The sequence below is a fragment of the Mauremys reevesii genome, linkage group 2 (assembly GCF_016161935.1).
Source record: "Mauremys reevesii isolate NIE-2019 linkage group 2, ASM1616193v1, whole genome shotgun sequence".
Classification (NCBI taxonomy): Eukaryota; Metazoa; Chordata; order Testudines; family Geoemydidae; genus Mauremys; species Mauremys reevesii.
The window spans coordinates 206,851,347-206,868,774 of NC_052624.1; the positions used below are offsets into that span (position 1 = coordinate 206,851,347).

General features: G+C 40.0%; 1 protein-coding gene across 6 annotated transcripts in view; it reads left to right on the forward strand.

The window, feature by feature from the left end:
* MIB1 (MIB E3 ubiquitin protein ligase 1) overlaps positions 1-17,428 on the forward strand; it is a 113,599-nt gene that overhangs the window by 11,451 nt on the left and 84,720 nt on the right. For all 6 annotated transcript variants that reach the window (XR_005593591.1, XR_005593592.1, XM_039522264.1 and 3 more), the window contains exons 3-6: positions 3,459-3,588; positions 6,691-6,795; positions 12,154-12,220; positions 14,214-14,418. Coding sequence is in view for 4 of the 6 variants with exons in the window: in XM_039522264.1 (XP_039378198.1) it covers positions 3,459-3,588; positions 6,691-6,795; positions 12,154-12,220; positions 14,214-14,418 (507 nt within the window). In the remaining 2 variants the exon portion in view is untranslated. The remainder of the gene's footprint in view (positions 1-3,458; positions 3,589-6,690; positions 6,796-12,153; positions 12,221-14,213; positions 14,419-17,428) is intronic.

Sequence of the window (17,428 nt, forward strand, 5' to 3'; positions counted from 1 at the left end):
CATTGATGTGGAGAGGAATATGCACAAAGTCTTTGTTAACTGAGCTGCGATTTTTTTCCCCCCACACTTCATTCACATCACACTGTTTTAGGTAAAAAATATAAAATAGATTTATTAACTACAGAAATACAGATTTTGAGTGATAAGTGACAGCAAACAGATCAAAGTAGATTACCTAGCAAATAAACAGAAACGCAATCTAAATCTTATACAATACACAGGTTTTGACAAACAGTGTCTCACCTTGTTAGATAGTACAAGCAGTTTGTAGATGTTTTATACTCAGGCAGGAATCCTCTTTCCTAGCCTGAGGCCAGCACTTCCCCCAGTTCAGTCTTTGTTTCTCAGGTGTTTCCAGGTATTGAGGGTACGTCTACACTACGGGATTATTCCAATTTTACATAAACCGGTTTAGTAAAACAGATTGTATAAAATCGAGTGCACGCGGCCACACTAAGCACATTAATTCGGTGGTGTGCGTCCACGGTCCGAGGCTAGCATCGATTTCTGGAGCGTTGCACTGTGGGTAGCTATTCCGTAGCTATCCCATAGTTCCCGCAGTCTCCCCCGCCCCTTGGAATTCTGGGTTGAGATCCCAGTGCCTGATGGGGCAAAAATCATTGTCGCGGGTGGTTCTGGGTAAATGTCGTCAGTCACTCCTTCCTCTGGGAAAGCAATGGCAGACAATCATTTCACGCCCTTTTTCCCTGGATTGCCCTGGCAGACGCCATAGCATGGCAACCATGGAGCCTGTTTTGCCTTTTGTTACTGTCACCGTATGTGTACTAGATGCCGCTGACAGAGGCGATTCAGCAGCGCTACACAGCAGCATTCATTTGCTTTTGCATGATAGCAGAGATGGTTATCAGCCGTTCTGTACCATCTGCTTCCATTGTAAATTGACAATGAGATGATGGTTACCAGTCCTTCTGTACTGTACTCTCTGCTGCTATCATGGGTGCCCCCAGCTGAGGTCGGCCGGGGGCGCAAAAGACAAAAATGGGAATGACTCCCCGAGTCAATCCCTCCTTTATGGTATCTAAAAATAGAATCAGTCCTGCCTAGAGTATGGGGCAAGTGTACTAGAGAACCAGCGTATCAGAGAACCAGAGAGCACAGCTGCTCCGTGTCAGATCCCGCAGAAATGATGAGCTGCATGCCATTCACAGGGGGTGCCCCTGCAACAACCCCACCTGTTGCTTCCCTCCTCCCCCAGCCTTCCTGGGCTACCGTTGCAGTGTCCCCCCATTTGTGTGATGAAGTAATAAAGAATGCAGGAATAAGAAACAGTGATTTGTTACTGAGATAAAATGAGGGGAAGGCAGCCTCCAGCTGCTATGATAGTCCAGACAGGACAGAATCTTTTCTTTACACATGAAGGGCGGGGGCTGATGGAGCTCATCCCCCTGTTGCTATGATGAAGACGGTTACCAGCCGTTCTGTACCATCTACTGGGAAGTAGTAGCACTCATGGGCTGATGATGAGGACAGATACCAGTCCTTCTGTACTGTACCATCTGCCACAAGGCTGATGATGACGATGGATATCAGTCATATTGTACCATCAGCCACCAAGGAGGGGGGGCGAGGATGCTACAGTTCACTGCCGCAGCATCGCGTCTACCAGCAGCATTCAGTACACATAGGGTGACATTTAAAAGAGTCGAGACGATTTTTTTCCCTTTTCCGTCTGGGGGTGGGGGTGGGGGGTAAATTGACGAGCTATGCCCTGAACCACCCCGGACAATGTGTTTGACCCTACAGGCATTGGGAGCTCAGCCAAGAATGCAAATGCTTTTCGGAGTCTGCGGGAACTGTGGGATAGCTTGAGTCCTCAGTCCCCCCTCCCTCCCTCCATGAGCGTCCATTTGATTCTTTGGCTTTCCGTTACGCTTGTCACGCAGCAGTGTGCTGAGTCCCTGCTGTGGCCTCTGTCTGGAGATTTTTTAAAAATGCTTTGGAATTTCGTCTTCTGTAACAGAGCTCTGATAGAACAGATTTGTCTGCCCATACAGCGATCACATCCGTACGGTCCATGCTGTAGCTCTTTTTGGATTTGGGACTGTATTGCCACCCGTGCTGATCGGAGCTCCACGCTGGGCAAACAGGAAATGATATTCAGAAGTTCGCGGGGCTTTTCTTGTCTACCTGGCCACTGCATCCGAGTGCAGATTGCTGTCCAGAGCGGTCACAGTGGTGCACTGTGGGATACCACCCGGAGGCCAATACCGTCGATTTGCGGCCACACTAACCCTAATCCGATATGGTAATACCGATATTAGCGCTACTCCTCTCGTTGGGGAGGAGTACAGAAACCGGTTTAAAGAGCCCTTTATATCGATATAATGGGCCTCTTAGTGTGGACGGGTGCGGCGTTAAATTGGTTTAACACTCCTAAAATCGGTTTAAACGCGTAGTGTAGACCAGGCCTGAGTTGTAGAGGCAGTGAGGCCTCTTGGTGATGTCACTTCCTCCTTTTATAGTTTCTTCCATAAGGTGGGAACCCCTTTTGTTCCAAGCCAAGTTCCCAGCCCAGTTTGTGGAAAAATACAGGTATCAAAATGGAGTTCAGTATCATGTGGTCTGGTCACATGCCCATGCATGCTTGATGAGTCATGGCAGCCATTAGCCATAGGCTGTCTGAAGCATCCCCTGGTGAGGACAAGCCTTTTCCATGTCTGTTGTCTTTGTTGATGTGCCATTAGCTCTGGCTAGCTGCTTCATTGTTGTACTGGAAAGGCTTGTTGTGGGTGTTTCCAACTTCACAACATCTTTCAGTAACACACACATAGCAAAACTTTATAACTTCACATACGATAGCACATACAATTCAACAGGATATTAACATTCAGCAGATCAAGACTTTTCGAATGATACCTCACAAGGCATACGTTGTACAAAACATACCATAATTATATGACAGTGATGAATATGGCAGTGCCAGGGTGTCACAATAACTGCCAGAATAAAAAGAGGATACAGAATTAGGGGAAAATACAGATTTACATAGATCTTAAAATTTGTTTAGAGTGGGCCCTGACAGGGGCAAAAATACATTGTTTATAAATGCTGCTTTACAGATCTTAACAATATCTGATAATACCCATATGTAGGTGTTAGCATCATATTGCCAAAACAATAAAATGTATTATCAGGAACCCTGGAGATATAAATCCAATAATCTTAATATTACTTAAAATATTAATTGCAAAAAAGTAAAATTTAGACATGGAAAGAAGCTTTTCACCATGTGACTTTTCAGAATGCTGAATTTTCAATACAATGTGCTGAGCTTTCTCATAAAGATGAACTTACTCACTTAACCCTGCATTTCCTAGTTCTTTTTATTTTGTAGGATCTTTTAATGTTCAGTAATGTTAAGTGTTGGTTAAATGCTCCATTTCAGGACCTCTTGTGTGTTGCTTTCATTAACTTGTCATTTGATTTTTTTACTTCAGGGTGCTGTTAGAGTCTCGTCGTAAATCAAAGAAAATTACAGCAAGAGGAATCTTTGCAGGTGCCAGGGTGGTACGAGGAGTTGATTGGCAATGGGAAGATCAAGATGGTGGCAATGGACGTAGGGGGAAGGTAAAAACGAAAATGGTTTAAATAAGAAAATACATCACACATTACTTATGGGTAACAAGTGCTTAGGTTATGTCTCTCTAAACTTCTGAAACATAACGTTGTTTACCATTAAAGCGTTTGTTTTAAAATGGGTACCACTTATACTGCTGTAAGTTATTATAGAACAGGCATTCTCAAACTGGGGGTTGTGACACCTGAAGGGGTCATGAGGTTATTACATGGGGGCTTGCGAGCTACAGCCTCCATCCCAAACCTTCTTCATCTCCAGCATTTATAATAGTGTTAAATATTTAAAAAAGTGTTTTAATTTATAAGGGGGTGGAGGGTGTTGCACTCAGAGGCTTCCTGTGTGAAAGGGGTCACTGGTACAAAAGTTTGAGGACCACTCTTACAGAATGTAGTCTTGAGCTTAAATGATCAAAATTGAAAATATGAGACTTGCAGATTATCTCAATTCCCTGTTTTTGGAATGTTCATGAAAATATTTTGGGTGAGCTTTAGGACCATTCAGGAGTTCATGTAAAAGCTAACATTCTCAGACATACCCACTCAATCAACCTTCACAACAGGGGATTTTGCTCTCTCTTCACTGCTATCAGACAAACCAAGTTGTTCTGTATATCACTGGCTCAGCAGGTTATTTTAAAATGTAAGTGCTTACTTAACAGGTTTCTATTTTATGATCTGTTATTTTGGGGCTCTTCCAGTTGTATTAGATTTGGGCTTTTTTGGAGTTTAGACAATTCTGGAAGTTCTTTAGTTGGAAGTACTACATTACTGACTTGTTCATGAAATAGTTTTATGTGCTAGCCTGATGTTTTGGAATAAAGATCTCTTCAGCATGTTAGAACTTAATATAAAATCAGATGCAGTTCTGTTAATTGACAAATCATGACTCTAGGACAGGGGTGGGCAAACTACAGCCTGCGGGATTGCCACTCCCATGGCTCCATGGGCCCCATGCCGCTCCTGGAAGTGGTCGGCACCATGTCCCTGCGGCCCCTCAGGGAGCTGTGGGCAAAGGGCTATGCGCACTGCCCTCGCCTGCAGTCACTGCCCCCCACAGGTCCCATTGGCCAGGAGCAGGGAGCTTTGGGGCGGGGGGGTACCCGCAGGCGAGGGCAGCGCACGGAGCCCTCTGCCCCCCCTTCCTTCCTCCAGGGGCCTCAGGAACGTGGTGCCGGCCACTTCCGGGAGTGGTACGGGGCCAGGGCAGGCAGGCAGGTTGCTTACCCTGGCCCCGGTGCGCGCCTCTGCCACCCTAGAGCTGCTCCAGGTAAGTGGTGCCGAGCCGGAGCCTGCATCCCACACCCCAACTCCCTGCCCTGAGCCCCCTGCTACACCCCTCCTGCACCTCAACCCCGCCGCACCCCTCCTGCACCTCAACCCCTGCCCTGAGCCCCCTTGTACACCCCGCACGCCTCCTCTGCCCCAACCCCTTGCCCTGAGCCCCTTCCTGCACACTGCACCCCCCCACACTCCCTCCTGCACCCCTGCCCCAGCCCTACATTCATGGCCCTGCATGCAATTTCCCCACCCAGATGTGGCCCTTGGGCCAAAAAGTTTGCCCACTCTACTCTAGGAAACAAACTGTAGAAAACATGCAGGAGAATTAATTATGTGCCCAGAAGAACTTGATATAAATGTGGATTTTAAACAGAAAGTAAGGCATAGTATAATTTCTTTAACATACATAAGAGTGATTCTAGAAAATGAGAATAACTTTTATTGTTTTAGTGCATTGAATCAAATTTATTTTGTGGTCTAAACATAATTTAAATAAAATATTTTGCTGTGCAAACGTAGTTACTGTGTATTCTGGTATTATGAAAAATCTATATAAAATCTGGAGTTAGCCATTTTAGGATCTGATGATTACTAAAGGGGAACAACAAACTTGAAATCCAATTTTTAAAAATAAGTTAAAAGGAGTTTCAGATACTGCACCTTGAGACTATATCTCCCTGACAATTTTTGTGTTTTTTTCCATTACCTTTTCCTATTTATTAAAACAATTTACAATAAATCTTTTATTGATATATGAGAGATCTACACAGAGGAACTTACAAGCAATAAATGGGAATTTAATTAAATACTGAATAGTCATTTTCACCATTCCCCCCCCATGAAACCTGAAAAATATAAATATTTATTTTTTTCAGTGGTAGTAATCATGGGTGTTGTAGCCATGGTAACACATTTGGAGATGAGTGACTTAATCACATAGCTCCATATATTACTATGGCATGTTACAAAGCAAAGGTGGCATTACTGCTCTGAAGAGCTCACACACTTTAGGTCCTTCTCCTACAAACACTTGTTTGCTTAACTTTAACCAGTGGGACTATTTTCATGCTTAAAATAAAGCACAAAACCAAATATTTTCAGGATGGGGTCTACGTTAAGAAAAGAGGGAGACAGCAAATAGAGAGGCTTTTGGATAAGTGTTGGGAGAAAGACAATGAAGACAGTACATTCAGAAAGATGCTTGTGTGTTATGGATGCCTCTTCAGGGTTGCATTTGTTACATGGCATCAGTATTTCAGAAATGCAAAGAAAAAAATAGAGACCCAATCTTTTCATCTTCATTCCCCTTCTGTCCTGGTATTTAAAGACTGGGATTAGACTTAAAATTGGGTTATATAATACAGACTGCTTCCTGCAGGCTACCAGCCTGATGTAACTAAACTAGCTTAAAACAAAAACAAGTGCTGAGAATAAATTGTTGCCATTTTTCGTATTTTTAGTGAGTTTTTTTTCTAGTAAGGACTTGTAAAAGCATTGTAAACCAGTAAATTTCATTTTGTACTTCTCTACTATTTTTAAACTAGTTTACTTGAAAAATATGTATCTTATGAAAGTCTCAATCTGGATGTTTATTTCCTAGGGATAGCATTAATTAAGGTGTATGAACGTTGTTGGTAGAAAATGATAAAATGGCATTGGGGAACTGGAGTTCTGGTTTAAAAAAAAAAAAAAAAGCTTCAGTAAACCCTGCTGTATCATGCTTTTAACTATAGGTAGAAGTGGTGGAGGAAGTTTAAAGTTCAAAATATGTTGCTAAACTTTTGTAACCCATTTTTTTATTTTTAAATTCAATAGGTAACTGAAATCCAGGACTGGAGTGCATCAAGCCCACACAGTGCAGCATATGTTTTATGGGACAATGGCGCTAAAAATCTTTACAGAGTTGGCTTCGAGGGCATGGTAAGGAGTAAAGCAACACAAAGAGTAAAATACTTGGGGGGTGGGGGAGGGTAGTAAGAATAGCTTACGCTGTGCTTTTATTCTCCTTTTGTGATATCCTTCTGTCCGTTTGCATGCTGTTAATCAGTTCATTGTGAATACAGCTGGATGGATCATGAATATGCATTAGGAAGGAAGTCTGATCTGAGAGTTTATTAAACATCAGTGCAAATCATTTAAACTTTAGAGCTAGCTTCTGCCTGAGTATAACAGATATTTACATTTGCAAATGCAATTTTCCTCCTGGCATTAATGTTTTACTTTAATTATAATTGGTAAAAAATAGAACTATTTTAAAGTTCCTTAAAAGGCCCTAACTTTTTCTTTAATGCCTCAGAGTTTGGTTTTTGAAAATCTCCGCAAATGCCACGTGTCTAGATTAGAGCACTGCAAGTCTTTCAGTTGTCATTTAATTTTCACTGTGAAGAACAGTCCAAACATTTTCAGATAGTTTTAGAGTATTTTTTTCCTACTTTGGAGCTATTGTACTTCAGACTTTAGCACTAGGTTTCTCATTTTGATTTCACAACTTTTAGAGTATAACAAGAGCACAAAAAGTGGGTCAGGTTTGGTCATGAGACTTCTGTTGATATCTTTGTTTCCTTTTTATATGTTCTTACCCTAGTGTGGACCAACGAAAAGTTTCCTTTATTGTCAACTGCTGAGACATATTAATGAGCATTATCATTGCATCATTTCTGTTAGGGTTTTTTTCTTGGTTATATATTGCAGAAGGGAGATATACTAACTTACATTAGAATGTCCTTCTGTCATATTCCTGCAACAAGAATTAAATTTAACAGGATGACAAAGCAGCTTTTGTAAAAATAGTAAATTTTGCACCGTATCAGCACTTATAGGATAAAGTGTAGTTTAATTTAGGACAAAATCAAAATATAGCATTTGTTACTTCTCCATCCGATTTTAATCTGATTATACCTCTTAATTGACTGAACAGGTTCATATTCTCAAAGGGGAATATTTATAATTGGGGGAATTATCAATATTCTTAGAATATCGGCTAAATAGATATTAGAGCTCTTAATACCCCAACCATAAATAGAATGGTTTAGTACGTGAAAGCCTCTTTGATAGATACTACTTTGTACAAATCAGAGATGGTTGATCAGCCATTTAATAAAGAATAGTAACCCATTTTTAAAAAGAAGCTTCAATTAAAAAAAACTGCATTGTCATTTTTGTATCAAATGTGCTTTAATTTTCTATATTGACAGTTTATTTTTCACATTGTACATTTAAAACTTAGCTTGCTATAAATCAGTTTCTTCAGTAACTTACTATTTGTTTCAAAGTGTTTGTGTTTATCAGTTATAACTGTGGATGGAAACAGAACTGAGCTTCAGCATTGTCTGTAGCAAACGGGCACTGTCCACGTAAGTTTTAGCTACAATTTTGTGACCAGAAAGTGGACATGATCACTTAAGATACCAAGAAATATGGTTTAGTGCTGCCATCACAACCACCTTTGTGCATCCACACCTACCAGCTACACCATATTTATATATTAATTTGGGGACAATTAGGGCAGCTATCTCATGGTGCCTAGGGAAGTGATTGACTGTTAAAAGGACATGTGTTCAGAGAAGCATCAACAGCACTTGAGGCAGTACTGTGTGGTGGACTCTACTGCATGGAACTGGGAGGAAGAAGGCCTGCACTCAAACAATACGGTGCTGGTTAGAGGAACACAGCCATCTGCTATCTTTTATATCACAGAGGTGAAATGTGGTTAACTGACCATGGTTGCTAAAAGACTTTAAACCTTTTGTTCGGATCCAAAAACAAGTTCGAGCCAGTAACATGTTACAAATATGTTACCACTACTGGGTGCCTTAAACCTACACATTTCTAAAGTAGATCTTATTCCCTAGGAATTCACTTATTCACTCAGCTACCAAATTTCCTTTGCTTAATAACTTTAAAAATTGTTTGCATTTCTACAATGTTCATTCTAGCCTCTACCTTTTCTTTCTTTTCATTACGAAGGACCGTCCCCTCAATTGTGGAGAGTTTGGAAGAAATAACTTGGGTTTATCATCCATTAATGTCAGAGTTCTCTGTAAGTTATCTCTGTGTGAGGATATTTGCCAGCAAGGTTTGAATAGCTACAGTGCTGAGAGGGTGAAGGAAACTGAAAGGATCCATTGCCCTTGTTTTCCTTTTGGCATTATTTTCAACTTTTTCTCTTCCTGACTGCCATCTGAGGCCTGTTCATCCACACACATTGTGAGTTACCTTAAAGTAGTACATCAAAATTCTCTGAGAGGATTAAAAACAAAACTTATTGACACACAGTTAATTTTTTGAATAAGTAAGAGAAATCTGTCATTACACCTAGGATATTGCTGGGGAATTTCATACACAGAATTAGGGTAGTACACTACAGTAGAGGAAACTGCCTCATGGATCAGACCAGTGGCCTATCTACTCCAGTATCTTGTCCCTGGCACTGATCAGACCTGATGCTTGAAGAGGAAATTGCAAGAAACTACACAGTGGACAATTATGGAAACTTTTCATAGGGATGCTTTCATTTTAACTCAGTTTGCGGTTGGCATATGGCCTGAAGCATAAGGGTTTTAATCCTATCTAATGTTCTTGGCTTCTTTTGCCATGTAAATCCTTTTTTGAAATCTGCTAAACTCTTGGCCTCAGATATTAATTATGCGTTCTGGTAAATATATTTCCTTTTACCCATTTTAAATTTGCTGTCTTTCAGTTTGATTGAAAAGCTCCTTGTTCTTGTAAAGAGAGAAGAGGGTAGCTTGGAGTGTCTGATACATCTTCTCCATATCATTCATTACTTGGTGTACCTCCATGTTTTTGCTAAACAGTCTCAATATTTTCAATCTTTCCTGATACAGCAGACATTTATTGTTTCTAATTATTTTTGACAGTTATCTCTGAACACATGTTTCTGCTGTCATTTTTGACATGGGGTGATCAGTCTCATTTCTTGTTTTTAAATAGCCATATTTCTAAAGTTTAGTGTTGATACTAATTTTTGGCATGATTCTGTGGCATGAACAAATATAATGAGGTACTGGTGGGTTGACCATTGTTACTGCTTCATTCAAGTTATGTGTGTCCTTTAGGATTAAGTTAAAAATAGAATAAGTTTTAATAGGCTGTCCTTTAAATCAGTGGTACAAAATTGTTAAAGTTACTGCCTCAAGAAAAAATCTACTAACTGCCCTTTGGTGCATGAAGTATCAATATTTTTATTATCATGGTAATCAGGAAAAATTCTTGAGCAAAAGGAGGAGTGGAATTTTGAAAAGCATTGGTTAAGCATAATATAAAGAAGAGGAAAGATGATAGTTCTGTTGGTTTTGACTTGTATATCCCTTGTTATGTTGACAGAACATGGAGAGAATTGCTGTAAACTGATACAATCTGAGATTTTGTTTACTTAGAATACGTATATATTAAAGGTTTTTATCTATCCAAGAATAACCCATACATATTGGAAAGCTGGCTATGCTTCTTGCAGGTACAATACCAGATTCTCTAAGATACTGACCAATATCCAGGGGTTCTCAAACTGGGGGTCGGGATCCCTCAAGGGGCGCAAGGTTATGACACGGAGGTTGTGAGCTGTCCTCCTCTAACCCAAACCCCACTTTGCCCCCAGCATTTATAATGGTGTTAAATATATAAAAAAGTGATTTTAATTTATAAGGGGAGGGGGTCGCACTCAGAGGCTTGCTATGTGAAAGGGGTCACCAGTACAAAAGTTTGAGAACCGCTGTGTTACACACTGTAGTTTGCTGTGAACACAAGTGTTTGAAACAGACTACTATGTGTATTTACCATATAAAATCCTAGTAAAGTAGATGAAATCTTGAAATCAAGTCTTTTTATGGACTCAGTGTAGTACAAGTAGTCTGTACTGACAATATACTTCATCTATACTGGTACTGTATCAGAAGAGCTGTTGGAGTATAAAATTTGGTGCACAGTTTTAAAAATGAATATATATTTATACTGGCATCTGTTCTCATGCATGTATATATAGTATCATTATTAAATAGTGGCATATATCTTTAAGAAGCAGAGAATTTATTTGAGAGAAGGATTCAAATCATACTGTTTCTAGTGCCTAGAGATAGTAGTGGCTAGGAGGTGGTATTGTGTGTTTAAAGGGATGTAAGCATTATATTTGTCACTATCTTAAGGATCAGGAGAGGCATGAATGGATTTCAGTTCATTTCTCTTTGCAAGAGGCCTGGGGAAGTGGGAGAATGAGATAAGGCCTTTATGAAAGCAGGTTTGGCTTGTATATCTTCCACCACCTGTTCTTTTGTTCTCTCTCCCCCATTACTATAGTCTGAATTGCATTGCCCAATCAGTTTTCTCTTCCCATCCCTTCAAACATAGAATGACCTTTGCCTGATGGGAATTGTGTTCCATAAAGAGTAACACCAGATGGCAGCAATTTGGATTAGGGAAATGCAGAAGCTAAATGAAGGGGAAATTATGAGAACTTTTAATTGGGTTTATACAGTAGCTGTTCTTCACATTTAATTTTTTTCATATTATGGGACAGGCCCTTTTGGAGAAATAGCCGGTAGAACTTTTTAAATAAAAAAAATCTGATGTTAGTTAAACATAGAATTCTGAAAGCAACCAAAATACCTTTTATTCTGCTTTTTCTGATATTCCCCAGGGCCCAGAAGTTAGAAGTCAAGTTTTACTCCTCCATAATAAGTTAAAATGAATGTCATAAACATCTTACACAAAAAATGTATAGGCTTTATAATGGTAACACTGGCAAATCCTTACCCAAGCTGATGCTGCACATGCAAGGCTATCATGTCCAGTAAGGTATTAAGACATTCCTGATTTCTGTCGTGTTAATTTTGTGTTCTTCCTCTACTTGTATTGATTTTTTTTTAAAGAAATGTAACATTGTGAAACAGTTTAAAGCTTCCCTTTGCAATTCTAATAGCAATTATGAATATGATGTCTCTTGGTCACTGTAGTTTATCAGACCTTAAAAGCATTAATTTGAGCATTAAATTTAAAGCATTTAATAATACTGGGTAAAATTTATCAAATCCTATCAATGCCCAGGCCTGTCTTAAAGAAATAGGTAGTAGAAATAGATGGGTTACAATTTTGGAAAATATTTGAAATTTTCTTTGCATTCAGAATTGGCGTAATCCATTTATTTTTGTATGCATGAGCTTTTCAGCCTCCGATATTTCAGTGTATTTCTGTTCTGATTTCACTGATTTATGTCAACCTGCAAGTTCGCTCTGTTAAAACTAAAGTTGTCTAAATATCTTTCTTTAGTCTGACCTGAAATGTGTTCAGGATGCCAAAGGAGGCTCTTTCTACAGGGACCACTGTCCTGTGCTAGGTGAGTTGGAGAAGGAAAGAAATAGATAGTTTAAATAAATAGAAACATTTTAGTGTCCCAAGTCAGGGTTCAGTTCTCAAACAAACAAAAGTAAATCAATGTTCCTTAGCGGGATGCACAAAATAATTGAGATTTGAATGGTGGCATTTCTGTGCATTATCATGGTTAAATGCTGCAATGATAATAGGTATCTTAATTGATATGTTTTAACTGTAGAGATGTTTGATGTCAAACAGTATACCAAATATGTAGTTGGCTGTCTAGTTAATGTTTCTGGCTTGCATGTGTTCAGTCTTCACATTTTTCTCTTAATAGCAAAAGATAACTGCACAGTATTGTAGAATGGTTTAAACATAATTTTAATGCAATATTGCAAATTTGATCATAAACAGGAAGTAATCAGCATTCAAATTTCTAACTAAATATCTATAATTAGTCATAGTGGCTTATTTTGTTATATAGGTTGTGAGCTATTCTATATACCGTATATACTTGTTCATAAGCCGAATATTTTGGGTAAAAAAATGATGCATCCAAGAGCGGGGGTCGGCTTATAAACGGGTCTACACCAAAATTTGATGATTTTAAACTCTATGGAATCATTGAATTGAATATCTAATAGATTGTTGTTTTGTTTACCTAGAGCATCTGCAGACATGGAGCCCCTCAGCTCCCTGTGGCTGCGGTTCGCCATTCCCAGCCAATGGGAGCCGTGGGAAATGGCGTGTCACGTCCCGCAACTCCCATTGGCTGGGAACTGCGAACCGCGGCCTCAGGGACCTGAGGGGCTCCATGCCTGCAGACGCTCCAAGTAAACAAAACATCCCGACCCGCCAGGAGCCAAAGTTTGCCAACTCCTGAAATAATAGGGTCGGCTTATGAAAGGGTCATTCAGTTTTTGCTATTTTTACCTAACCATCTTGAGGGGTCGGCTTATAAACAAATGGGCTAATGAACTAGTATATACGGTAGGTTCTATATACATTCTGTACATTACACTCACCACTCTAGTATCTAAGCTGTGTCGTGGTATATGGGTGTACTTTATTACAAAAGTAGTTGCAGGCTGTCTTTGGTTTTTGAAGTGTAGGTGAGTTAAGAGATAAGGTCCAGGGAGGTTTGGTGCAGAAGTTCCTTAGTATTGTGATGGAGCAAGGCCGGATGGCTACAGGAAAGTACTCAGGAACAGGTATGTTAGCCCCAGGCTAAGCAAATCCCTAGTACCATGGGAACCAAAATGGCAGTTGCTCCAGGGTAATTAAGGCACCTGGGGCCAATTAAGAACTTTCTAGAAGGCACTGGAGAGAGCTACATTGATTGGAGCACCTGCAGCCAATCAGGGCAGGCTAATCAGGGCACCTGGTATAAAAAGGGGAGCTCACTCCAGTCAAGGAGGAGGAGCCAGAGAAAGGAAGGGCGTATGAGGAGCTGGGAGCCAGAGACACAAGGAACTAAGAACTGAGAGGGTGTACTACTGGAGGATTGAGGAAACACCATACAATCAAGCAGTATCAGACACCAGGAGGATCCTATGGTGAGGATAAGAAAGGTGTTTGAAGGAGGCTATGGGGAAGTAGCCCAGGGAGCTGTAGCGGTCAAGCAGTGGTTACAAGTAGCACTATAGAGACTGCTGCAATTCACAGGGCCCTGGGCTGGAACCCGGAGTAGAGGGCGGGCCCGGGTTCCCCCCAAGCCTCGTTACTCCTAATCAGACATAGGAGGAGGTGATCCAGATTGTGGGTTTCATCCAAGGGGAAGACCACTGAGGGGAGGAAATCCGCCAATAAGCGCAGGACCTACTAGAGGAGAGGAGGAACTTTGTCACAACATATATAGTAGACCTTGACTTAAGAGGGAAGGGAATGTGCGAAGTAGCACATCTTTAAAACTGTGCACTTGGCAGGTGTTAGCTATCTTCTTGAAGTTACCTTTATTACACTTACAGATGTTGATTTGGATATTGAGTGTTCTTGTTTCTTTGATTCAATTTCAGGTGAGCAAAATGGTAACAGGAATCCTGGTGGGTTGCAGATTGGTGATCTGGTAAACATTGACCTTGATTTAGAAATTGTACAGTCTTTGCAGCATGGTCATGGGGGATGGACTGATGGCATGTTTGAGACCTTAACCACCACTGGCACAGTTTGTGGCATTGATGAAGATCATGACATAGTAGTACAGTATCCAAGCGGCAACAGGTTTGTTACACATTCTCAAACCTTTCCTCTGACAGACTTCCTTTAACTTCACAAGTTACAGGGCCTGAAATTTTTTTTTACCCTTCTTTGGTTCTCACCACATCCCACCATCCAAATAAGAGTTTCTGTCTTCTTCTTGGTTTGTCATTTTACCAATGATAAAAACTTTTCTAGCATGTGTAAGAGGTTTTGATGGGAAAGAGATTATTTGCCATTTTCTCACCTTTAAACTGCCTTTAGTTTAATATTTGTGGTGTTTATGATGTCTCTTTTTTTCTAAAATACCCTTTACGTTTTATTTTAATGTATGTTGACTGTCAGATAAAGGTATTTATTAAAGTTATTACTTAGAGAACTAATTAAAATGATTACTTCCAAAAATTTCACAATATGAACGTTTCACAGCTCCATGCACTAAGCATCAAGCCATGATTGCATATAGCTCTCAGTAGTGTATCTGTTTGTTTATTTTGTCTGTGTCCTTAGGGAGCATTTTTTGAGAACTAGTGTACTACCATACAGTAGAGGTTAATGTGATACTTATGTCCAGCATGAAGGCAGACAATCCCTTGATTCATATGTAATACATATAGCCAAATGTGACCACTGGAGAACAAATTAAGACTCCCAATAATTTCAACATATCTATACTATATTCTATACTTACTCAGTTTTATATTTGGAACAAAATCCGTAAAGATAAATAGCCTTGCACAATAAATATACTCTGAGATGCTTAAATTTATTGTTATGCGATTTCACAGCAGAGTCCATCTGCTCAGTGTGGTACTTTGTACTTCGTATCCTTATTTCTCTTCCAAATTGTTAATCCAAGGTGCAAATTTATTGCCTCTTGGGTTTGAACAGGTTCTTGCTTTCTGAAGATGCTGCTCTTACACAGGAGAGTGAGGCGTAAGTGGTTCTGATCACGAATGGCTAAGCTCTAGAGGATATTGCTTTTCTGATATGTGAGCATGCATTGCCTTCCCAGTTTGCTAATGTAGTAAAAAGCAGAAGGAAAATCATGTGTAGCTGAAAGTGATCACTTACTTTTCTCAACCTAAATATGTTTGTTCAGTTACATTTGTGATGGGTTGGATCACAGAAACCCCCTGGGGACTGCCAACTGATGTGCCAAGACTACTTCTGCCCCTGCTTTCCCTGCCCTCCCAGCTTGGGATTTCAGTGCCCTGCCTGGTTTGAGCCAGACCCGCTAGCCTGCTGCAGACCCAGACCCAAGTCTGAACCACATCCCCTAACAGCTGTAGGCTTAAACTGAAAGCAGCTTAAGAAGTGTTCCTGTTTTTAACACTCAGATGCCCAACTCCCAATGGGGTCCAAACCCCAAATAAATCCGTTTTACCCTGTATAAAGCTTATAAATTATTCGCCTTCTATAACACTGATAGAGAGGTATGCACAGCTGTTTGCCCCTCCCCCCCAAGTATTAATACATACTCTGGGTTAATTAATAAGTAAAATGTGATTTTATTAAATACAGAAAGTAGGATTTAAGTGGTTCCAGAACAAAGTGAATTACCAAGCAAAATGAAATAAAATAAAACATGCAAGCCTATGACTACTACAGTAATAAAACTGAATACAGATAAAACGTCACCCTCAGAGATATTTCAGTAAGTTTCTTTCACAGACTGGATGCCTTCCTAGTCTGGGCACAATCCTTTCCCCAGTACAGCCCTTGTTCCAGCTCAGGTAGTCGCTAAGGGAGTTCTCATGATGGCCGCCCCATTTGTTCTGTTCCACCACTTACATAGCTTTGGCACAAGGGGGGAATCTTTTGTCTCTCTGGGTCTCCCCCCCCCAATGGAAAAGCACCAGGTTAAAGATGGATTCCAGCTCAGGTGCCATGATCACATCACTGTAAGACTTCATTACCCACTTGCCAGCACACAAGTATACAGGAAGACTTACAAGTAAACAGAGACATCTACAGACAATTGTCCTGGTTAATGGGAGCCATCAAGATTCCAAACCACCATTAATGGCCCATACTTTGCATAATTACAATAGGCCCTCAGAGTTATATTTCATATTTCTAGTTTCAGATACAAGATACAAGAGTGATACATTTATACAAATAGGATAACCACACTCAGTAGATTATGATAGGCCTCTTGTAAGGTAATGATACCTTACAAGAGACCTTTTGCATGAAACATATTTTAGTTACATTATAGTCACACTCATCAGCATATTTTCATAAAATCATATAGAATGCAACGTCACAACATTAAGTTACAATAGCTATTTGGATTTTGTTTTTAATAAGTTATCTTAACTTCTAGGCAGCTGTCTTTCAGCAAACCATTTAGTTGTAGGGAGAAATGATGTACATCCTCCAGTCTCATGATTTCTTAGAAGATATACTTTGTGTGATGATATTAAAAGGCAACCTGTAACTTGTTCATTGAAATATAGAGGCTTCTTACACAAACACATATATTTGTAATCTTTGTATTTCTCCAAAATAAGAGAGCTCCATATTTCTAAAACAAAAGTGAATGGAAAGAGAATTGTATAGAGCTTAATGATTTTCAGTGGCACTCACACTGCCCAGGTCCTACCCACTGGTCCAGGGGGCTCTGCATTTTAATTTAATTCTAAATGAAGCTTCTTAAACATTTTAAAAACCTTATTTACTTGACATACATCAGTAGTTTAGTTATATATTATAGACTTCTGGAAAGAGACCTAAAAACGTTAAAATGTATTACTGGCATGTGAAACCTTAAATTAGAGTGAGTAAATGAAGACTCGGCACACCTTGCTGAAAGGTTGCTGACCCCTGTGTTAGGCACTTGATTGAGAACAAATTCATTCCCTACCATAGTAACCTTTTAAGCAACAGTTTGATTACAAAATCTGCTTTTGGTTTACTGGGGCTGTGGTACTAGACACACACAGAATATCTGCAGAAAAATAGCTCTGGACGCACATGTTTCTCTTGGGGCATGGCTACACTTGCAAATGTTGAGCCCTTTGAGTTAAAC